Here is a 19,463-nt window from a genome sequence, read left to right on the forward strand (position 1 = left end):
GCTGGAGTGCAATGGCGCGATCTCGGCTCACCGCAACCTCCACCTCCTGGGTTCAGGCAATTCTCCTGCCTCAGCCTCCTGAGTAGCTGGGATTACAGGCACGCACCACCATGCCCAGCTAATGTTTTGTATTTTTAGTAGAGACGGGGTTTCACCATGTTGACCAGGATGGTCTCGATCTCTCGACCTCGTGATCCACCCACCTCGGCCTCCCAAAGTGCTGGGATTACAGGCTTGAGCCACCGCGCCCGGCCTCCTTGTTTTGTTTTTTAGCATGGTTTTTTATTTCCCTGACATTATCACCTATAAAAATCTAAATGGCTCCCTGATATTCCATGAAGTTGATGAAATTCACCTGCTGTTAGAGTTATGTTGCTTCATTTTTACAACAGATGGCATTGGGTGCAGAGCTTTTTGCACTTGTGATGAATCCAATTCATTTTACTGGGCTGCAGGGTGTGGATGTGCTTGTGGTTCTTTTTTTTTTTTTTTTTTTTTTTTTTTTTCTTGCTCTCGCCAGGCTGGAGTGCAATGGTGTGATCTCGGCTCACTGCAACCTCTGTCTCCCGGGTTCAAGTGATTCTCCTGCCTCAGCCTCCTGAGTAGCTGGGACCACAGGTACACACTACCATGCCCAGCTAATTTTGTATTTTTTAGTAGAGATGGGGTTTTGCCGTATTGGCCAGGATGGTCTCGATCCCTTGACCTCATGATCCGTCCACCTCGGCCTTCTAAAGTGCTGGGATTACAGGTGTGAGCCACCGTGCCCAGCTGCTTGCAGTTCTTAATGTACTACCTTGTTGTCCCCAGAGGCCTCAAGTAGTTCCTGGGGCTGCCATGAGAGCCTGGGGGACGTGCTTCTCCGTTGCCTCCATCCAGCACCGGGATAAATAACAGATATGCACACACGCACTCACATGAGTGCATAGGCACACGCATCAATATGAATATAACTTGAGTGGGTGTGTGTGCTACATTATTGAGCAAAGGAAGGAACATAGTGGAAACTGAGTCTGATTAGTAATGATCTGGTAGCACGTGGAAGTGGGAGGCCGGTTTCTAGGGAGGCTGTTGCAGCGGCAGCAGCCCAGGTTGGATGTGACAAGGAAAGTGGTAACCGTAGACATGGGAGGAAAGCAAAGAATTCAAAGTGAACAGAGCAGCCAGTTTGTTGAGGGGTCTGATAGGAGTGTGGAGGGTCGCCGCTGCCTCTGGGATTGCCAGCCTAGGGAATTTGGAGCAAGTGGACATCATGAAGTTTTCAGAGTTGGTGCACTTGGTTCTAGGAGGTCATAAAGAGGAGGTCTGCAGGCCCGAACCTAGACCTGTTCAAAAGACACCCATGGGCTGGGTGCTGTGGCTCACACATGTAATCCCAGCACTTTGGGAGGCCGAGGAGGGTGGATCACCTGAGATCAAGACTTTGAGACCAGCCTGGTCAACATGGTGAGACCTCATCTCTACTAAAACTACAAAAATTAGCTGGGCATGGGGGTACATGCTTATAATCTCGGCTACTTTGAGACTTAGGCTGGAGAATTGCTTGAACCCAGGAGGCAGAGGTTGTAGTGAGCAGAGGTCATGCCACTGCACTCCAGCCTGGATGACAGAGGGAGACTCTGTCTAAAAAAAAAAAAAAAAATCCATGATGCCTGAGTATAGATGGCTCACAGGAGTGGGGCTGGGGTTCAGCCTCACCCATACGGTTGTATGAGGGAAACTTTAGGACAGGGTTCAGGGCAGCCAGTGAAGATGTTAGAAGAACACATCAGTTATTTTAGGCTCAATCTCTTTGGCTTCCTTGACAAACTAATTCAACTAAGACTTTGCAGCTAATATATTTTCTTTAAGGACTAGTTGCCACCCTTCTGCCTGCCTGTTCAGCTAGGTTGTTAAATTTTAAGTATTTCACATAAGCAGAATCTGATAATTTTTTTATTGTGACCTATAGTGTAAAATAATTATATAGAAAGGAGAAATGGTGTGTGTGTTCGCTTTCGTGGGACTCCCTTTTTTTTCATATTTTTTCTGTACCATTTTCCTTTCGTCCCGGGGTATGTTTTGTTTCCTTACTTCTCAGTTACCCAGCTGTAAGCCAGGCGCGACTCTGGATGAGGGTGAATAGACAGTGGGGCTAGCAAAGAGGGTCAGTGACACCAGCGTTCACTAGCAGCGAGGGTGGCACATGGCAGTCAGCTCCTCTGCCCTCCTCTTCTTCAGCCTTTAGGACAGAGGGCACGGCTCTGCATCAGAGAGTCCTCCAGATTTCAGATTCCATGATAATCATAGTGCGTGGTTGAATACCTTGGGTTGGATTTATTCTTGCTCATGCAAATCCTTAAAAAAATTGCCTGCATTTTTCTGAACATTTCCCCAAAACATTCAAAACACTACTCTGACCAAACACAGTGGCTCACACCCATAATCCCAGCATTTTGGGAGGCCGAGGCAGGGGGACTGCTTGAAGCCATAAGTTCCAGCCCAGCCTAGGCAACAAAGTGAGAACCTTGTCTCTACAAAAATTAAAAATAAATAAAAATTAGCTGGCCACTGTGGTGTGCTCCAGTAATCCCAGCTACTCAGGAGGCCAAGGCAGGAGGACGATTGCTTGAGCCCAGAAGTTCAAGTCTACAGTGAGCTATGATCATGCCACTGCACTCCAGCCTGGGTGACAGAGTAAGACCCAATTTCTAGTAATAATAATACAATTTTAAAAATAAAATTAAAAACAAACCACTATTCCAGACTCCCCCCATTTTTTCTCCTGAGGACTCTGGGAGCCCAAGGAGCAGTCATCTCTTTAAGGGACCCTGCAGAGCATGGTTCTCTGAGTATGGCCTCTGAGGTCAGACAGACGAGGCCAGTTCCAAGCCTGGTGACCTGGGCAAGTTACCTGACCTCAAAGCCTTAGTCTCCTCATCTGTAAAAGAGAATGTTGGTGGAATTTACCAAACAAGCCTTTTCTGTGAGGCTGAAATGAGGAAATGCAGGTGAAGCATGCAGCCCAGTGCCTGGTGTTCCCCACACTCTGTCGCTGGGACCATTTCCATCACTATGGCGCTCTTCATCTTGCAGCCAGAAAACCAAGGCCCAGAATGACTAAATGCCTTTTATCCCCCTGGGCCAGTGAATCTAATGCAATTGTTAAGGATTAATTCTCTACGTGAAAGAAGTACTCAGTTGCTTTGAAGGCCTGGAAGGGAATTATTGACCCAGCACCATGTTCCCTGAGTCTATCAGATGTTAAAACAGGAGCTTTGATGTGTACTTGAAAAAGCTTTACATTGGTGAAAATGGATTCCTTTTCAATAAATTACATTTGGTCAATTCCTTTGATTGAGATCCTGCAAGCCGGCACACTTAGGTAGGGCTGTTGGAGATAAAGCAGTGGCTAGGACCCAGTCCCAGGGCCTAGAGTCTGTAGTCCACTGGGAAAGATGAGATATAAACAGGGCACAGTGCGGTGGGAGCCTCCGCAGAGGAGTGGAGCAGGCCCAGGTGTGGACTTGAAGACCGCTGAGTGGGAGAGTGTCAGCGTCTGACATACAGTGAACAGGATCTCCCAGCTGTTGTATTGTGCAGACTGTGAGGACCAGAGTGGGAGCAGGGAGACTTGCAGGGAGGCTGTGTAAGAGCCCACAGGTAAGATGAGGGTGTAGTAGGCCCCGGAAGCAACATGCAGGTGGTGAGAGTCAAGGGGTCCTGGCTGTATTCTACAGGTACCAGCCATCAGGATGTCCTGACCAACTGAATGTGGATCTAAGAGACAGAGAAGTCACAGATGACTCCAAGGTTTCTCACCTGAATGATGCCACCAGCTGAGGAGGGGGAGGGCTGAGGAAGGGTGCAGTACAAGTGGTAGGGGGCGGGGGCGTGTGGCAGGTGTGGAGGTGGGGGATAGGGAAGCTCAGATTTGGACAGTTGGGTTTGCGACCTTCACCAGACATCCCATGGAGAAGTCCTGTGGGCAGCTGGACAGGGGAGTTGTGTTCAGATTAAAATAGACATTGTGACCAGATGCCTGCAGCCCCGTGTCAGCAGCGCTAAGAGAGCCCAGCTCTGCGGGGCCCCACCTGCTGCCACCCAGATGGTGGCCAGGTGGCTGCAGGTGGCCAGACACAGGTGCACCAGCCACAGCAGCAGGGTCAGAAGATGAGCAGGTCTCAGAGGTGACCCCAATTTCCAGGAATCACCGTCAGGCCACTGGCCATCCCCACTTCCCACGTGCGCCTTAGCTCTCAAGGACATCTTTGCCCTTTGAAATAAAGCAACGCGGAGCCTGCCGCCGCAGGAGACGGCGCCTCCGCTCGGATTTTCGCATTAAAATGTGATGTTGAAGTGGGAAGCCTGCACGGGCGTCCGCGGGGTCGCACCGACCAGCAGGCGACGCGCGGGCCGAGGCCGCGCTCCCCGGGCCGGAAGACAGGGGAGGCCGCGCCGCCGCTCAGGCTGGGCTGGGCTCCCGCGGCGCGGACGGGGTTAACGCGCTGGTGCACCGGGCGGCGGGCGGCAGTGGTGCATTGTGGTAACGCGGCGCCGGGACCCACGAGCGCCCGCCGCCTCCGCCGGGCGGCCCACCGAGCTGTGCACGCGTAGGTGCGAGCCCCCGGGACCCGGCGCCATGTAGCGCCCCGCCGCTCGGAGGCCGCCCCGCCGCGGGAATGAAGGGACGCGGCTGCTGGGACAAGGCCTCCGTGCGCTCCTTCTGCAGCTCCGGCTGCCTGACTAAATTTAAGAAGGGTTAGTGCTTGCCCGGCGTCCGCCCGGAGGGAGGCCCGGCTCCCCTCGCATGCACGCCCGGCCCCGGGCTTTGCTGCTTGATCGATCCACGCGAGCCTCTTTGTCACTCCCTGGCGGCGTGGGGAGCGCGGGAAGCCTCGGGGAACCCCTGTCCCCGCACCCTGCCGGCGTGCGCTCCCGGCTCGCTTCACGTGCGGGGCATTTTGGAGCGGGGGTTTCGGCTAGAGACTCGTCCGCCTAATTAACCTATGCAAAAAGAAAAAGAAATATAATCTAGACCTTTCTGAAAAGAATGGGGAAGGGGCGATCGGTGTTTAATCCACCCATCTACCTCTTCTTCCCCAGAGTCGGCCTGGGGCCCGCATGCCCCTGGGACCCCTGTAGAGTCGCTGGTTTGCCCACAAGGCCCTCGTCCTGGGGCGACCGGCGATGTCGGCTTCGCTCAGTGCATGAGTCTCTTAGTGGCCGCCTGGGTTTGAGCAACACCCCACCCCCACCCCCACCCCCCTACCCCGCCCAGTGGTGATCTTGAATGACCGCCCTGGTGTGTGCAGGCTCACAAGCCCAAGGGCCCTTCCTAGCATGGGGTGGAGGGCGGGGGGAAACCTTATTTGTGTTAAATGTACTCCTTGCAAACTCTCTAAGCTCTTCCCTGCAATTCCGATGCTTGAAACCTTCTTTACTGGAAATTTTGCGTGAGTGAAACTTGCTGTATTTACTTTGATGAGTGTTTCTGTTACCATCTGAAACTCTGGGGAAAATTAGGATTCTTTAACCTTGTAGACCTAAAAGACACAGAAGCAGTTAATTTCACTTAACTCGAATTTATTAGAAACAGCTCCTTTAGAAATCAGCACTCTCTGATCTGTAATAAACCTTGTAATTAACTTTGCCTGCTTACTGGTTATGCTAATGGCTTCATAAGTCCCTGGTCCATTCCAGCCGGAGTCCTTCGAAGTTGCAGGCTGCAAACCTCAGCCCAGGAATTCCATCCCACCAAGTGAGTTCTCTTGAAATACCATATGAGGTCTTAGGGTGTGTGCAGTTGTAAACATTGGAAATGTATGTAATTAGGAGTTGACGCTACACCTCCATCTTAAGAGTCCTTTAAGGAAACTTGCAAGTAAATTTCGTCCAAAGTGTGTGTTCTGGTTTTAGAGGACTGGTCTTAGTTTCTGGCTTTTATTTTGGTTATAGTGGCATTTCTAAAGCAGTTGTGTTCTTTATGCAAAGTTTAAATGATGTTTCTGTTATGGATGGATTTATTCTGAGGGAGAATTTTGGAGTTAGTTTTAAAAAGAAGAGACATTAAATTGTTTTTCTTCTCTTGGCTCACCAAATGATTTTCTTGGTTGCCATTGTCTGAAAGTGTTAACAGGGAGTGTGGGACCTGATGTCTGCTAGCATTCGGCTTGGTTGTGGAATGTCACTTTTGTAGGGAAGCTCAGGTGTGACCAGAGCAGCAGTATCTTGAAAGCAATGATGGGTGACCTTTGTGACGGCCAGACTCCCCCAGGCCAGCCTTCTATCTTATCCTCCTGCTGGTGTCCTGCCCTGCACAGCGGGCCTGGGGAGGAGGAGCTCAGGAGGTTGTGTGTTGATGGGCGCCGTGCTTAGAACAGGTCCTGGAGCAGAGCTGGCTGCACCAGTGGGAGGAGGCCCAGCGGCCAGTCAAGAGCAGCCGGGACTCAGCCTCCATGTTGGAGGCCGTAGGGGCTAAGAGGGGAGTTCGTTTCTCAGGTGTTCTGTGTGAAAGTGGGCTTGGGAAGGCCAGAAGCGTGTTTTCAAGAGAAGCTGGAAATCTGTTTTGATGAGATTTCCACATACAAGCACACACATAGCTGGGGAATGCGGGAGACCTGGTTAGGGATCAGCTTTGGGAGGTAGGAGCTGCCTAGCCCCTGGCATCGTTATGGAAATTGATTGAGTCCTCGTCCCCAGGATGCAAACAGGGTGAGACTGGCCTCCTGTTTTAGACACATTGAAGGGTATTCTGGTAATGTGCAACCGTAGACAAGTTTCCCCTTAGGAAGGGGTCTTGGTGAAATTGCATTATGCACCTAAGCCCATCTTCATGCAAATTGAAGCGGGAGCTGGGCTTGCTGCCTGATCCAGGATGCCAAGGGCTGAGGTGCAGGTCATGCCCACTTCAGCAGGACAGGGTGGCACACACCTATAATCCCAGCTACTTAGGAGGCAAAAACAAACAAACCGAAAAACCTACCTACCTGGCAAGATTGCTGGGAGGTTGAAATGAGATACTATGCATCAGTGTCTACCAGTCTGTCAGTCACCTGCGTATCTGTGTCTCTGTGTGCTTCGAACAGAGCCTGGTGGGCCACAAAAGGGGAAACACGCACTTGGGGTCTCTTGTAAGTGCTGACTTCGGCCCGTGGCCATTCTCCCCTTTGCCTCTGTATGTGTGCACAAATGTGTGTGTGTACACGTGCAGATCTGTGTTGGACTCATGCATATTTTTGAGTTAGAATGTAAACCACTGAAAGCAGAACATGTGAACCCCATGCCCTGGCATGGTGGGCTCACCAGAGGGCAGAATATGGTGGCCTTGGGCAGGCCCTGACCATAGTACTGCCAAGGTCATCACTTACTCATCTGCAGCCTCAGAGCACCCCTGCTTGCCCATAGGCCAGCCTTCATACTCAGCCCAGCTCTGACTTGCTCAGTGGAGAGAGCTGAACTGGACTTGGCAGCTGACTGGGCGTCACAGAAACAGGAGGGGATCGGGGATCACGGGCCATCAGGAGCGGGCATACCAGGTCAGGCAGTTAGGTCCTTTGCACAGTCCCCCAGAAAACTTGGTGGGAAGGGTGCACTGGCCTCTGTGAGTGGCTATGATGTGAGCAGCAGGTACTGGAATGTTCCGAGGGCTTATTGTTTTTGATGACGTGTTTGCATCTTTAAAGGCTAGGACAGATACCAGTCTCAGAGAAGCAGTCTTACGGAACGTCAGCTGGGAATTGATGGAGGACATGGGGTCCTTCAAAAATACACAAGTGGGGTCTTTTGGGGGACAGCTTGCCAAAGTGCAGTCCTGATATTTGGCATCTGCTGAGATTCCTGGGAGGAAGGACTAAGGCCTGAAGCAAGGGACTGGCTCGGTGGTCTAATCACCTTCCCTGCATCTGCAGAGTGGCCTCCTAGTTCCCAGGGATTCACATCTGCCACTCCTCAGGCCTGGTCTCATTGCATGCCCAGTCCAGCCTCACTCCAACTTCTTGGCCCAATCTCCCTTCCCCTTCCTCATAGTAAATTCATCCTTGCAGGCCCAGTGCCCATTCGAGTTCCTCTTGAAGCTTCCCCCAACCTCCCAATGCTGAAGGTGCTCCCTCTTCGGACCTCTCCTGGGCCCCTTCTGTAGCAGGACTGGGTTGTCTGAGGCAAGTCTCACCCTCCTTGAGGCTGTAAGCTCCCAGAGGTGGAGGCAGGGTTTCACCTGTGTCTGTAACACAACTCTCTCCCCTCCAGCACTCAGCACTTTTGTCTAACTGGTGTTCCACCTGGAAGTGAATGAAGGGAAGAGCCATCTAAGGCCGAGGGGAAAGGAGCATCCTTGGATGGTGCTTTCTCTCTGGTCAGGGTCCTCAGCTTCCTGTTCTTCCTCTGGGGTGTTCCCCTGGTGCACTGGAACTCTCCTGACTCAGGTTGGAGCCGTGGCTGGAGTCTTTCCTACTCCTGCCCTTTCGTTTCTGGTCGCATTGTGCAGAGCAGTTCCTCTGAAACAAACAGGGAAGCTCACGCAGGGCAGAGGGGCTCTTAGGTAAACCTGGGGTGGGAGGATCCTGGAGAGTTTCCTGGAGGAGGTGACACCCAGCTGGGTATTGGAGGATGAGTAAGGGGTAGGCAGGTGAGGTTGGGGATGCTCAGTTAGGCTTCAGCGATGCGTCAGGACCTCATGAAGGGCAAGATGTAGGAGCGGACCCTGCCAGTGGGTTGCATCAGAAAGGACAGATGGGCAAGAAAAGACATGAAGTGGGGAGTGGTGAGGAGGGCACAGTTTTGCCAGCTCTGGAGGTGGTGTCTGGCTTGTGGAGAGGAGGCCTCGTGGTAGTGCTGACCCCATTTATGCCTTCCCACACCAAGTTGTCACCGTTACTTGATGTGACTCACTGAAGCGGTACTTTCTGTCATGCAGACCTAACATGGCAGAGCCTCGGGCTGCTTACTTTTGGCCTAAGGTGGTGAGGATTCTACTTGGTATCTTAAACTGATGGCAGTAATATGGATGGAAGCCCTGCCTGGACTGGCCCATGGTAGCTGCTCATTGTTAGCAGTATCTTTTGGATCTCCTCCAGTATAAGTTGCTCCTTTCAGGCATGCACTTTTTTTTTTTTTTTTCCTGATGGAGTCTTACTCCGTCGCCCAGGCTGGAGTACAGTGGCACAATCTCAGCTCACTGAACCTTCCACCTCCCAGGTTCAGGCAATTCTCCTGCCTTCCAGAGTAGCTGGGACTACAGGCGTGTACCACCACACCTGGCTAATTTCTTTGTATTTTTAGTAGAGACGGGGTTTCACCGTGTTAGGATGGTCTCAATCTCCTGACCCCGTGATCCACCTGCCTTGCCCTCCCGAAGTGCTGGGATTATAGGCGTGAGCCACTGCCCCGGCCGCATGCACATTATTCTATAAGCAGACCTGTTGGGAAGTGACTTTTTCCTGCCATAATTTGCACAGAGGCCAACAAGAATGGTTTCAAGGGGTCAGCCTGCCAAGGCAACCATGGGCCCGTGTATATGGGACAAGTCCAGTCCTTGGAGCCAGATGACACCTAGGGGAGAGGTGGAAGCCGTCACCTTAGCTCCCTCATCGGGGGAGTGACACTCCTCTGCAGCTTGAAATAAGGGGCAAGGGGGAAGTCCGTGGCCCACAGAAGGGTGCTTAATCAATGGTAGTAAGGATGATCATCAGCCATATTATGGTACAGATGGGAAAACTGAGGCTCAAGAAAGAGAGAGGAAGTTTTCAAGATCACACAGGCAGAAGTCAGACCAAAGCCTGCACACCCAGCATTTAACCACTTGAATGGATGGTCAAGGGGAAGACTATGACCTGGGGACCTGCCGAACTCTTGAGGGGCCTGGCCTGAGTGGAGGCCACAGTGGGTGGGGCTGGGGACTCACTTTCTGGGGCAGAACCTCAGCCTGGGGAATACAGAGAGGTGATCTGGGGGATTCCTTGTCATTAGAAAGAGGCTAAATGCCAGAGGGAGGGCTCAAATGTTTCAATGCTTTTGAGGCAGAGTGAAGAGCAGTAAATGGTAAGAGAAGACAGAATGTGTCTTTTCTATTAGGCAGAAAATCTGGCCGACAGTGTCTCTCAGTCACTCACTCTGTCCCAGCAGCTGCGTGGGGCACACAGTGTCCACAGCCAGGTGACAGGCACCCAGCCTGGAGGAGATGGGGGTGGCAGAGCCTGGCTTGCTTCGTCCCCAGGCCAGCTCCCTCTGACCCTGCGTGCTGATCCCGTCCCGTGAAGGAGCGGAGGACTGGCATGGTTTGAGAATGTGCACAGAGCTTGAGGACAGAGGCACGTAGGAGTCCATGAGCTCTGAGGAAAGGCACTGCCAGTGGGCAGGGATCCTGGCAGAGGGCCTGATGTGGGCAGGCAGCTATGGGGTGGATGGTGGGGGGCTGTATGTAAGGGTGTCCTAGGTAAGGGGAACAGCATGTTGGGTGTGCCAGGAAGGCAGCACGCCTGTGTGCATGTGAGTGTCACTGTGTGAGGGGCAGGCGTGCAGGTAGGGTGGGCAAGAGCTCGAGGAAGGAGGGGAAGAGAAGGGGGAGAGGTGCACAGAGCAGGCTTCCCCCAGTGCTTTTATTGACTACGCAGAAGCCCCCCTCAGCAAACAGGCTTCATGCCAACCCTGAGCCCCTGGGTAGCGAGGGGGCAGTTGTGCTGGACTGGAAGGGCCTGGAGAGGAAAGAGGGTCATGATGGGGAAGTGCAGCAGAGAAAAGGAGACCCTCGTGGGCCAGGCACCAGCCCTCTGTGCTTGTGGCTGCTCCCTGTGCCACAGCATGCCCAGTGACAGTGAGGAAGGTATTGACCGTGTGAGTGATGATGAGGCTGGGACAGGCCAGGCTTTCCCAACCAGGCCGTCAAGGTTCTTTGCCACTGGTGGCCCCAAGGAACCTGAAGAACAGAGTGTGCTCTCCAGGGAGCTGGTTCATTTGGCATTCACAGGTTGGCGTGCAGAACTGCTGTGGGCTTACTGGGTACCTCAGGCAGATGAGAAAAGGACGCCTCCTCTTCAAGACCCTTTACCCCTACTTATTTTTTATTTAATTATTTTTGACACAGAGCCTTGCTCTAGAGGCTCCCAGGCTGGAGTTTCATGGCGCAATCCTGGCTCACTGCAACCTCTGCCTCCCAGGTTCAAGCTAATCTCCTGCCTCAGTCTCCCAAGTAGCTGGGATTGCAGGTGCCTGCCACCACGCCTGGCTAACTTCTGTATTTTTAGAAGAGATGGGGTTTCACCATGTTGGCCAGGCTGGTCTTGAACTCCTGACCTCAAATGATCCGCCCGCCAAAGTGCTGGGATTACACGTATGAGCCAAATCCTCCCAAAGTGCTGCGATTCCAGGTGTGAGCCACCACGCCCGGCGCCTACCTCTACTTATTTGTAAACTACTGTAATATACTGATTCATCAGAACAATACTCTTCCATTTGCTGGATGTGCATTGTAATAAAAATAAATCTATAGTGTCTGTTGTGATTGGCACTTCCTACAGCTGTGCAGTGTACAACCTGCTCAACCATATGCAACAGCCCTGTCAATGAAACGTTTATTAGGAATAATATTTGATGGGTCCTAAGGGTAGCACAATGACCACTGTTGCCTCTGGGCAAAGAGAGAGAGGACCACCTGGGTGCCAGGCTAAGACAGGTGACCTGACGGGGGCCAAAGTGGGAGCAGGGCTTGGAGATTGAGTGAAAAGTTCTCAGGGTTGCTAGTGAAATGGGGAGAGGGGCCTGAGTCTGGCTGCATGGGGTTGAGCTGAAGCTGAGGGCCCCCTCCTGCCGCCAGCTGGGACTGAGGGGTTTGCTGGATGGACATCTTCCTCTGACCTCTTCAGGGAGTGTTCTGTAGGGCACAGCCATGCCCACTGCAGATTCATTCTTCTGGCACCTGGTTTTCCTATAAAGTGCCAGTCAGCTCAAACCAGCAGCAGCATCTGATCAAATAGACGAGCAATATGAATAAAGATGAAGTTACGGGCTTTGGGCTGCCAAAGATAAATTTCCTTTTATGTCCTGTTTCCCTGTGACGTGTGTGTTGAGCAATGATTTCTGACGCACATCTTCAGAAATAGCAGCTGCTCACCCTGGGTGGTGTGTCGAGGTGGAAGGAGGCCACAGACTTGGGAACAGAATCCCACCTGGACAGCACCCCGGGGTGCCTGCCGCGTGCTGGCCTGGCACGTCCATCAGCCTTTCAGCCATAGGTGGGCTGGTTAGAAGACAAGTGTCTTTCCTGAGAGGTTGGAACTGACCGCTGGTCAGGCCCACTGGGTACATCCCTCTACCCAGGATATTTTTACACCAGAAGCAGCTTAGTTTGTACAGGACAGGGCCCCTGGAACGTGACTCTTAGTTCACTAATCGTTTGGTAACTGCCCATCTGCCTGGCAAAATCCCTTCCCCAATCCCACTGCTCACCTGTCCCACAGCACACATGATTTGTTTTTGGTCAGACTTTCTGAGATTCAGCAGGGCCAGTCCTCTGTGCCCTGGGCATTCATGATTTTTAAGAGCTATTTACTGTTTAGAGAACAATTCCAGATATTCAAGAGCCATTATCCCTTTGCCACTGTTTTTAGGTCTCTATTTTTGGTCAATATTTTTCCTTTATACAAACATCCTTTTAATATCATTGAAATCCAAAAAAAAAAAAAATACCATTTTCACATGGCTATATAGCATAAGCACTTTCCCACGCTATTGCGGGCTTTGTGTTTATTCGTTGGAAGGCTGTGGAATGCCTTTTCCTTCTGTTAGACATTTAGGTTCTTCCCAGATCGTCACTGTAGCCAACTGCTGCCTGAGCATCTTTGGCATGTAAAGTTTTTCCTTTGTGTTTCTTTCCTAGACACATTTCCAATAATGTGATCACTAGAGTCAAAGGGTGTGAATGCTTCCCTCTGGCAGCCCCCATCACCCTTGGCAAGAGTGTTCTAGTTCATGATGCTTGTGGTGAGTGTGGACAACTCCTTTCTGTAAGTGTTCCTACATTAGACCTCTGTCGTTCTGAGAGATTATTCTTTAGCCAGTATAATGTGCCTTGTTCGTGTTTTAACTTGCAATTGACTAACCAAAAAGCGTGAAGTGTCCTCACCAGTTCAGTTATTATTTGTTGTCACCCTTTGATGGCTTGTCAGCTGTACCGTCTCCTGCCATTGTGTGGAAAACCAAAGGAAAGCATTATAAATGGAGTTGGTTTATGTTGTGTGTGGCTGGAACCCAAGCCAGACAGCACTTCTTGCGACCCTGGCACCGATCCACTGTCCTTGGTGGTTGCAGTTCAGAGAAGTGGTCCCTGGAACTGTCATCGCCTAGCAGATCCTGCTTCTTGACTAGTGGGGCCAAGTGCAAAATGAAAATACGGTGCCCCTTGCAAAAATTGTTGAGGGTTTCAAGACAGCAATAGCTGAGAATTAAACCAAGGGTGAGGCCCTTCTGAATTGGGGCTGTGATGCTGGCACTGCCCCCGTTCTCTGGAGTTACCTAGTGGGAAGTGGCTCAGTTGACTGTACTGAATCCACTCTTTCGCTTTCCCAAGGGACACTCCAGATGCAGGCCTCCAGTCCAAGCATGGGTGAGAGTCTGATGGGGGCCACCATGGCCATCAGCAGCCCCCATCCTGCTGTGCTGATCAGCGCTCAAAGTCAGCACCACAGGAGAACCTGTTAACCACCCTCTTGGATCTTCTCAGCCCAAAGTTAACTGCCTTCTCCCATGGCCATTTCTGCACCTACTTTGACCTCACCCTGACCCCTGGCAGCTCTTTCTGGTAATGATGTGACCTTTCTCCTGCTCCCTTTTGCCTGCTTTGGCCAAACAGAACAAGTGACCAAGAAGCATCTCACTGTCCTGGGACACGCTGGGCACCGTTTCCAGTGTGAGCATTCATCTTTGTTCTGCCCACTTCACTCCCACCGTCCCCCTCTGCCCTTTTGCCCTTGCCCCCTTCTTATAAGCCCTGGCCTGGGAGGAGCTTCTGCTTGTATTATGCAAAGCAGGTAATCCAAGTGGCTGCAGATAGCTGCTTGCAGTTGGAGTCATTGTTTGGACTTGCTCTTAATTGGAAATGCCAGGCTTTCTCTGATCACAGTCATTGGACTCCTTGCAGACTGCAGAGTTTCCTTGCAGGGTCTGAACTTCTCAGGGGCCTCTGAAACATGCTGGCCATTCTCATTGGATTAGATGGATTTTCACAGAAGGAAGAAGATGTGACCCCTGGTGCCAGGGCCGGGCAGTGGCACACTGCAGGGGGGCTGGGGCTGAGTGCCCAGCCAGCTGCAACAACAGGAGCTGCGTTCCAGGAGTGTCTCCCTGTGAACTGCATAGAGTTTAGAGCTTTTTTTTTTTTTTTTTTTGAAATGGAGTTTCGCTCTTGTTGTCCAGGCTGGAGTGCAGTGGCACAATCTCGGCTCACTGCTACCTCCACCTCCCAGATTCAAGTGATTCCCCTGCCTCAGACTCCTCAGTAGCTGGGATTACAGGCATGCGCCACCACACCTGGCTGATTTTGTATTTTTAGTAGAGACAGGGTTTGTCCATGTTGGTCAGGCTGGTTTCGAACTCCTGACCTCAGGTGATCTGCCCGCCTTGGCCTCCCAAGTACTGGGATTACAGGCATGAGCCACCGTGCCTGGCCAAGTTTAGAGCTTTTTTAAATAGCCCTTGGCTTGATTTAGCATTTACTCTCGTGGGAAATGTGGCCATATATACTTGTGTTCTTTTCCCACATTTTTCGAAGTTTGAATCAGAAAGGTGTCAATGCGCGAGTTCTCACATTGAGTTGAGACGGATTCAGTCACTCTTATGAAAGAAAATGTTACAGCCATAGACTCCTAGACTGTCACCATCAGATGGGGTCTTAGAGATGATTTACCAAACCCCTATGGTACAGACAAGGAAACTGAGGCCTAAAAACATACAACTGTACAACTAGGAAGGCATGGAGCCAGCAGTCCACTGTTAGAGATTAGAGGACATAATCCCAAATCATCACCATTTGGCAATTAAAATAATTCATAACATTTTTTCCTGGTTACCAAGATAGTTCATGCTCATTGTAGAAAATCCAGTAGGGAAAAAAAAGCATCTAGAAGAAAATTAAAAATAACTGTAATTCTGCTGCAGAGATAACCACAAATAATGCTAGTTACTTACTGTACCTGGAGAGCCTGGGCCATACACCTACATGTGTGACTGATGTCTGCTTGTCCCTTGATCTGTCACCCTGAACCTCAGCTGGTTTGAGGTCCCTCCCTTGATTTTGTAGATGTGGGAGCTGAGACATGGAGACAGAATTTGCCTGGTCACACAGCCACAGTAAACAGACCCAAAGCCAGCCACTAGTCTTACCATATACCGGAACCAGGATTTTACAGCATTTTAAATTGTGTTGAGAATTGAAAACAGTATCTCATTATTGGATGAGTGTATCTTTGCTTTCTATTGGGTTTGAATTTTTTTCTTCTAGTATATTAGCCTCTTGCAGGTCTGTGGCTGCTTCGTCTTGTGCTAGTTGTGTCTAGCATCACACCTGAACCATGGTGATAGGATTGTTGTAGTTGGAAAGCATGTTTTCTATGGTAGGGCAGATCTTCCCTTATCAGTGTATTTTTTTCCCCTTCCCTTATCAGTGTATTTTCTGTTACGCAAAATTTCAAACAGAGAAAAGCTGCATGAATTGTATAATCAACACTTGTATACCCACCACATAGACTCTACCAATGACATTTTATTATGTTTGCTTTATCATCATTTATCCTTCCATGCATTCCTCTATGCGACCATCAGTTTAGCCATCTCCTTTTTTTTTTTTTTTTTCTTTTTTGAAGTGGAGTTTCACTCCTGAGCACAGGCTGGAGTGCAGTGGCACAATCTCGCACTGCAACCTTCACCTCCAGGGTTCAAGTGATTCTTATGCCTCAGCCTCCTGAGCAGGTGAGACTACAGGCACATGCCACCATGCCTGACTGATTCTTATATTTTTAGTAGAGATGGGTTTCACCATGTTGGTCTGACTGGTCTCGAACTCCTGATCTCAGGTGATCTGTCTGCCTCAGTCTCCCAAAGTGCTGGGATTACATCATGACTGATGACTGACCTATCTTTCATTCTTTCTTTTTTTTTTTTTTTTTTTTTTTTTTTTTGAGACGGAATTTCGCTCTTGTTGCCCAGGCTGGAGTGCAATGGCGCGATCTTGGCTCACCGCAACCTCCGCCTCCTGGGTTCAGGCAATTCTCCTGCCTCAGCCTCCTGAGTAGCTGGGATTACAGGCATGTGCCACCATGCCCAGCTGATTTTTTGTATTTTTAGTAGAGATGGGGTTTCACCATGTTGACCAGGATGGTCTCGATCTCTTGACCTCGTGATCCACCCGCCTCGGCCTCCCAAAGTGCTGGGATTACAGGCGTGAGCCACCGTGCCCGGCCCTATCTTTCATTCTTGATAGTATCATTTGCAGCACAATTTTTTTTTTTTTTTTTTTTGAGATGGAATCTCGCTTTTGTTGCCCAGGCTGGAGTGCAATGGCATAATCTTGGCTCACCACAATCTTCACCTCCTGGATTCAAGTGATTATCCTGGCTTAGCTTCTCGAGTAGCTAGGATTACTGGCATGCGCTACCACGTTCTGGCTTATTTTGTATTTTTAGTAGAGACGAGGTTTTTCTATGTTGGTCAGGCTGGTCTTCAGGTGATCTGCCTGCCTTGGCCTCCCAAAGTGCCGGGATTACAGGTGTGAGCCACCATGCCCAGCCAGCACAAAAATGTTTAATGTTGATGTCTAATTTATCTATTTTTTTTTGTTTTGTCATCTATGCTTTTATAATATCTAAGAAACCATTATTTAATTCAAATTCAAGAAGATTTACTTGCATGTTTCTTCTAGGAATTTTATAGTTTTAGTTCTTGCACTTAGATCTATGATTCATTTTAATTTTTTTATATAGGGTAAGGTTGGGATCCAACTTCATTCTTTTGTGTGCTGTCCCACCACCGTTTGTTGAGAATACTTTTCTCTCCCCATTTAACTGTCTCAGCACCCTTGTTGAAAATCAACCAACCATAAATGTGAAGGTTAATTTCTGGGTTTCCAGTTCTATTCCAGTGATCTGTATGTCTATCCTTATGCCATCGCCACACTTTCATAGACACTCTTAATTTGCATGTAGTTGAATGTATCACTCTTTATAGATAGGATCTTTTATATTTCTGCCTGGAGACCACAGTGATATTTTCTAATATTTTTTCCTGAAAAGTTTTCAAGTTTCATACTGAAGTCCTTAATGTATCCAGAATTGATTTTTGTATACGTATGTAAATGATATGAAATATGTAGTTAATTTTCTTTTTCTTTTTTTAAGATACGAAGTCTCATTTTGTTGCCTGGAGTGCAGTGGCGTGATCATGGCTCACTGCAGCCTCAACCTCCCCATCTCAAGCAATCCTCCCACCTCAGCCTCCCAAGTAGCTGGGACTACAGGCATGTGCCACCACTCCTGGCTAATTTTTTTTTTTTTTTTTTTTGGTAAACATGGGATTTTGCTATGTTGCCTAGGCTAGTTTTGAACTCTTGGCCTCAAGTGATTCTCCTGCCTTGGCCTTCCAAATGCTGGGATTACAGGCATGAGCTACCATGCCCAGCCATTAATTTTATTTTTCTGATGTGGTCAAACAGGTAGCTCAGTGCTATTTATTGAACAGTTTCTTTTTTCTCCTCTGATCTCTACGACTTCTGGCAACTGTCAGGAGTTCTGCATATGCTTGGGTCTTTTTGGGGCGCTCTCCCTCATTTCACAGAACAATTCTTTCCCCTGCTTTAGTACCACAGTGTCTTAAGTACTTTGTAATATAGTTTGATATTTTATAGTTCAGATCCCCCTGCTTGCTTATCAGGGTTATTCCTGTTTTAGAAATGGGAAAACAGGCTAAAGAGGCTATGTCCCAGGCCATAATGCAAGTGACTGGCAGAGCCCGGCTGGTTTGAACTTGGGCAGGCTATATTCCCCTAGACTCTGAACTCCGCGTCCCTCGATGGCAAACGCATACAAAGCTATTCGTTGCTGGTTCACACTTGCTCCACTGGCCAACAGTTGGAGACCTTTCCTCCTTCCTTTTCTTTGCCTGGCAAAAGGAAGACAAATTTTTATTGCAACCGCCTGAATATCGTACTTAATTAACCTGCTGCTGCCGCTAAACCAGATATTTCTGAGAAAGTATCTCAAAGATATTTACTGCTAAGTTGATGTCCTGGGGCAACCTATCAGGCAAAGGTGCCCATGCAGGTGTGGTCCAGTGAAGAGCTGGTGGAGCGAGCAGGACGCAGCAGGACAGGTAGCCCCAGGATCAGCAGACACAGCAGGCAATTGGGAAGGAAGTTCCAGAAGCTCCAAGAGGTAATAATCACTGGAGTTCTGGTTGATGTTGGTCAGAAATAAGGAGGCTTGGGGACTTGGCAGCCTTTAGGGACTGCCACCTGTGTCCTTAGTGCCTTATGTAGTAGCTGGCACACAAGAGGTTCTCAGTCAACCCTTGTTAAGTGGGTGAATGTGATTAAAGAACCAATTTAACAGATCGAAGATGCTAAATTGGGCCTGGAGTGGTGGCTCATGGCTGTAATCCCAGCACTTTGAGAGGCCGAGGCGGGTGGATCACCTGAGGTTAGGAGTTCAAGACCAGCCTGGCCAACATGGTGAAACCCCATCTCTACTAAAATACAAAAAAAATTAGCTGGGCTTGGTGATGTATGCCTGTAATCTCAGCCACTTGGGAGGCTGAGGCAGGAGAACCGCTTGATCCTGGGAGGTGGAGGTTGCAATGAGCCAAGATCACACCACTGCACTGCAGCCTGGGCAAGAAGAATGAAAACTCCATCTCAACTTTTTCTTTTTTTTTCTTTTTTATTTTTCCTCTTCTGATTGTAGAAAACTCCATCTCAAAAAACAAAAAGACTCTAAATTGAATTGTGTTTGCTGGCTGTCATCAGTCAGTACTGAGCAGTGCAGTGTGCTGGGGACCAGGAGATAGTTCCCACCCAAGTGCTAGTGTAAATAGTTTGCCCTTGGCTGGGTGCAGTGGCTCACACCTGTAATCCCAGCACCTGAGAGGCCAAGGCAGGCAGATCACTTGAGCCCAGGAGTTCGATACTAGCCTGGCCAATATGGCAAAACTCCATCTCGACAAAAAAAAAAAAAAATACAAAAATTAGCCAGGTGTGGTGGTGTGCGCCTGTAATCCCAGCTACTAGGCTGGAAACACTTGAAACTGGGAGGCGGAGGTCGCAGCGAGCTGAGACCATGCTACTGCACTCCAGCCTGGGCAACAGAGCAAGAGTCTGTCTCAAAAAAAAAAAAAAAAAAAAAAAAAGTTTGCCTTTAACCCTAATGGACCTTGGCCTCCTTATCTGTTCCACAGCAGGGAGAGAAGTGGTTATTTGGGCCCATGCAAAGATGCAGAAGCATGGAAGG

General features: G+C 49.7%; 1 protein-coding gene across 4 annotated transcripts in view; it reads left to right on the forward strand.

The window, feature by feature from the left end:
- The window catches only part of OSBP2 (oxysterol binding protein 2), a 200,805-nt gene that overhangs the window by 113,797 nt on the left and 67,545 nt on the right, over window positions 1-19,463 (forward strand). The window contains exon 1 of one of the 4 annotated variants that reach the window (XM_032256911.1): window positions 4,553-4,740. The exons of the other annotated variants lie outside the window; for them this stretch is intronic. Coding sequence (XP_032112802.1) covers window positions 4,662-4,740 — 79 coding nt within the window. The 5' untranslated portion in view covers window positions 4,553-4,661. Of the gene's footprint in view, window positions 1-4,552; window positions 4,741-19,463 lie in introns of those variants that run through there. 4 annotated transcript variants of the gene reach the window in all.

This window comes from Sapajus apella, unplaced genomic scaffold, assembly GCF_009761245.1.
Source record: "Sapajus apella isolate SASKATOON/1434 unplaced genomic scaffold, GSC_monkey_1.0 scaffold95, whole genome shotgun sequence".
Lineage (NCBI taxonomy): Eukaryota > Metazoa > Chordata > Mammalia > Primates > Cebidae > Sapajus > Sapajus apella.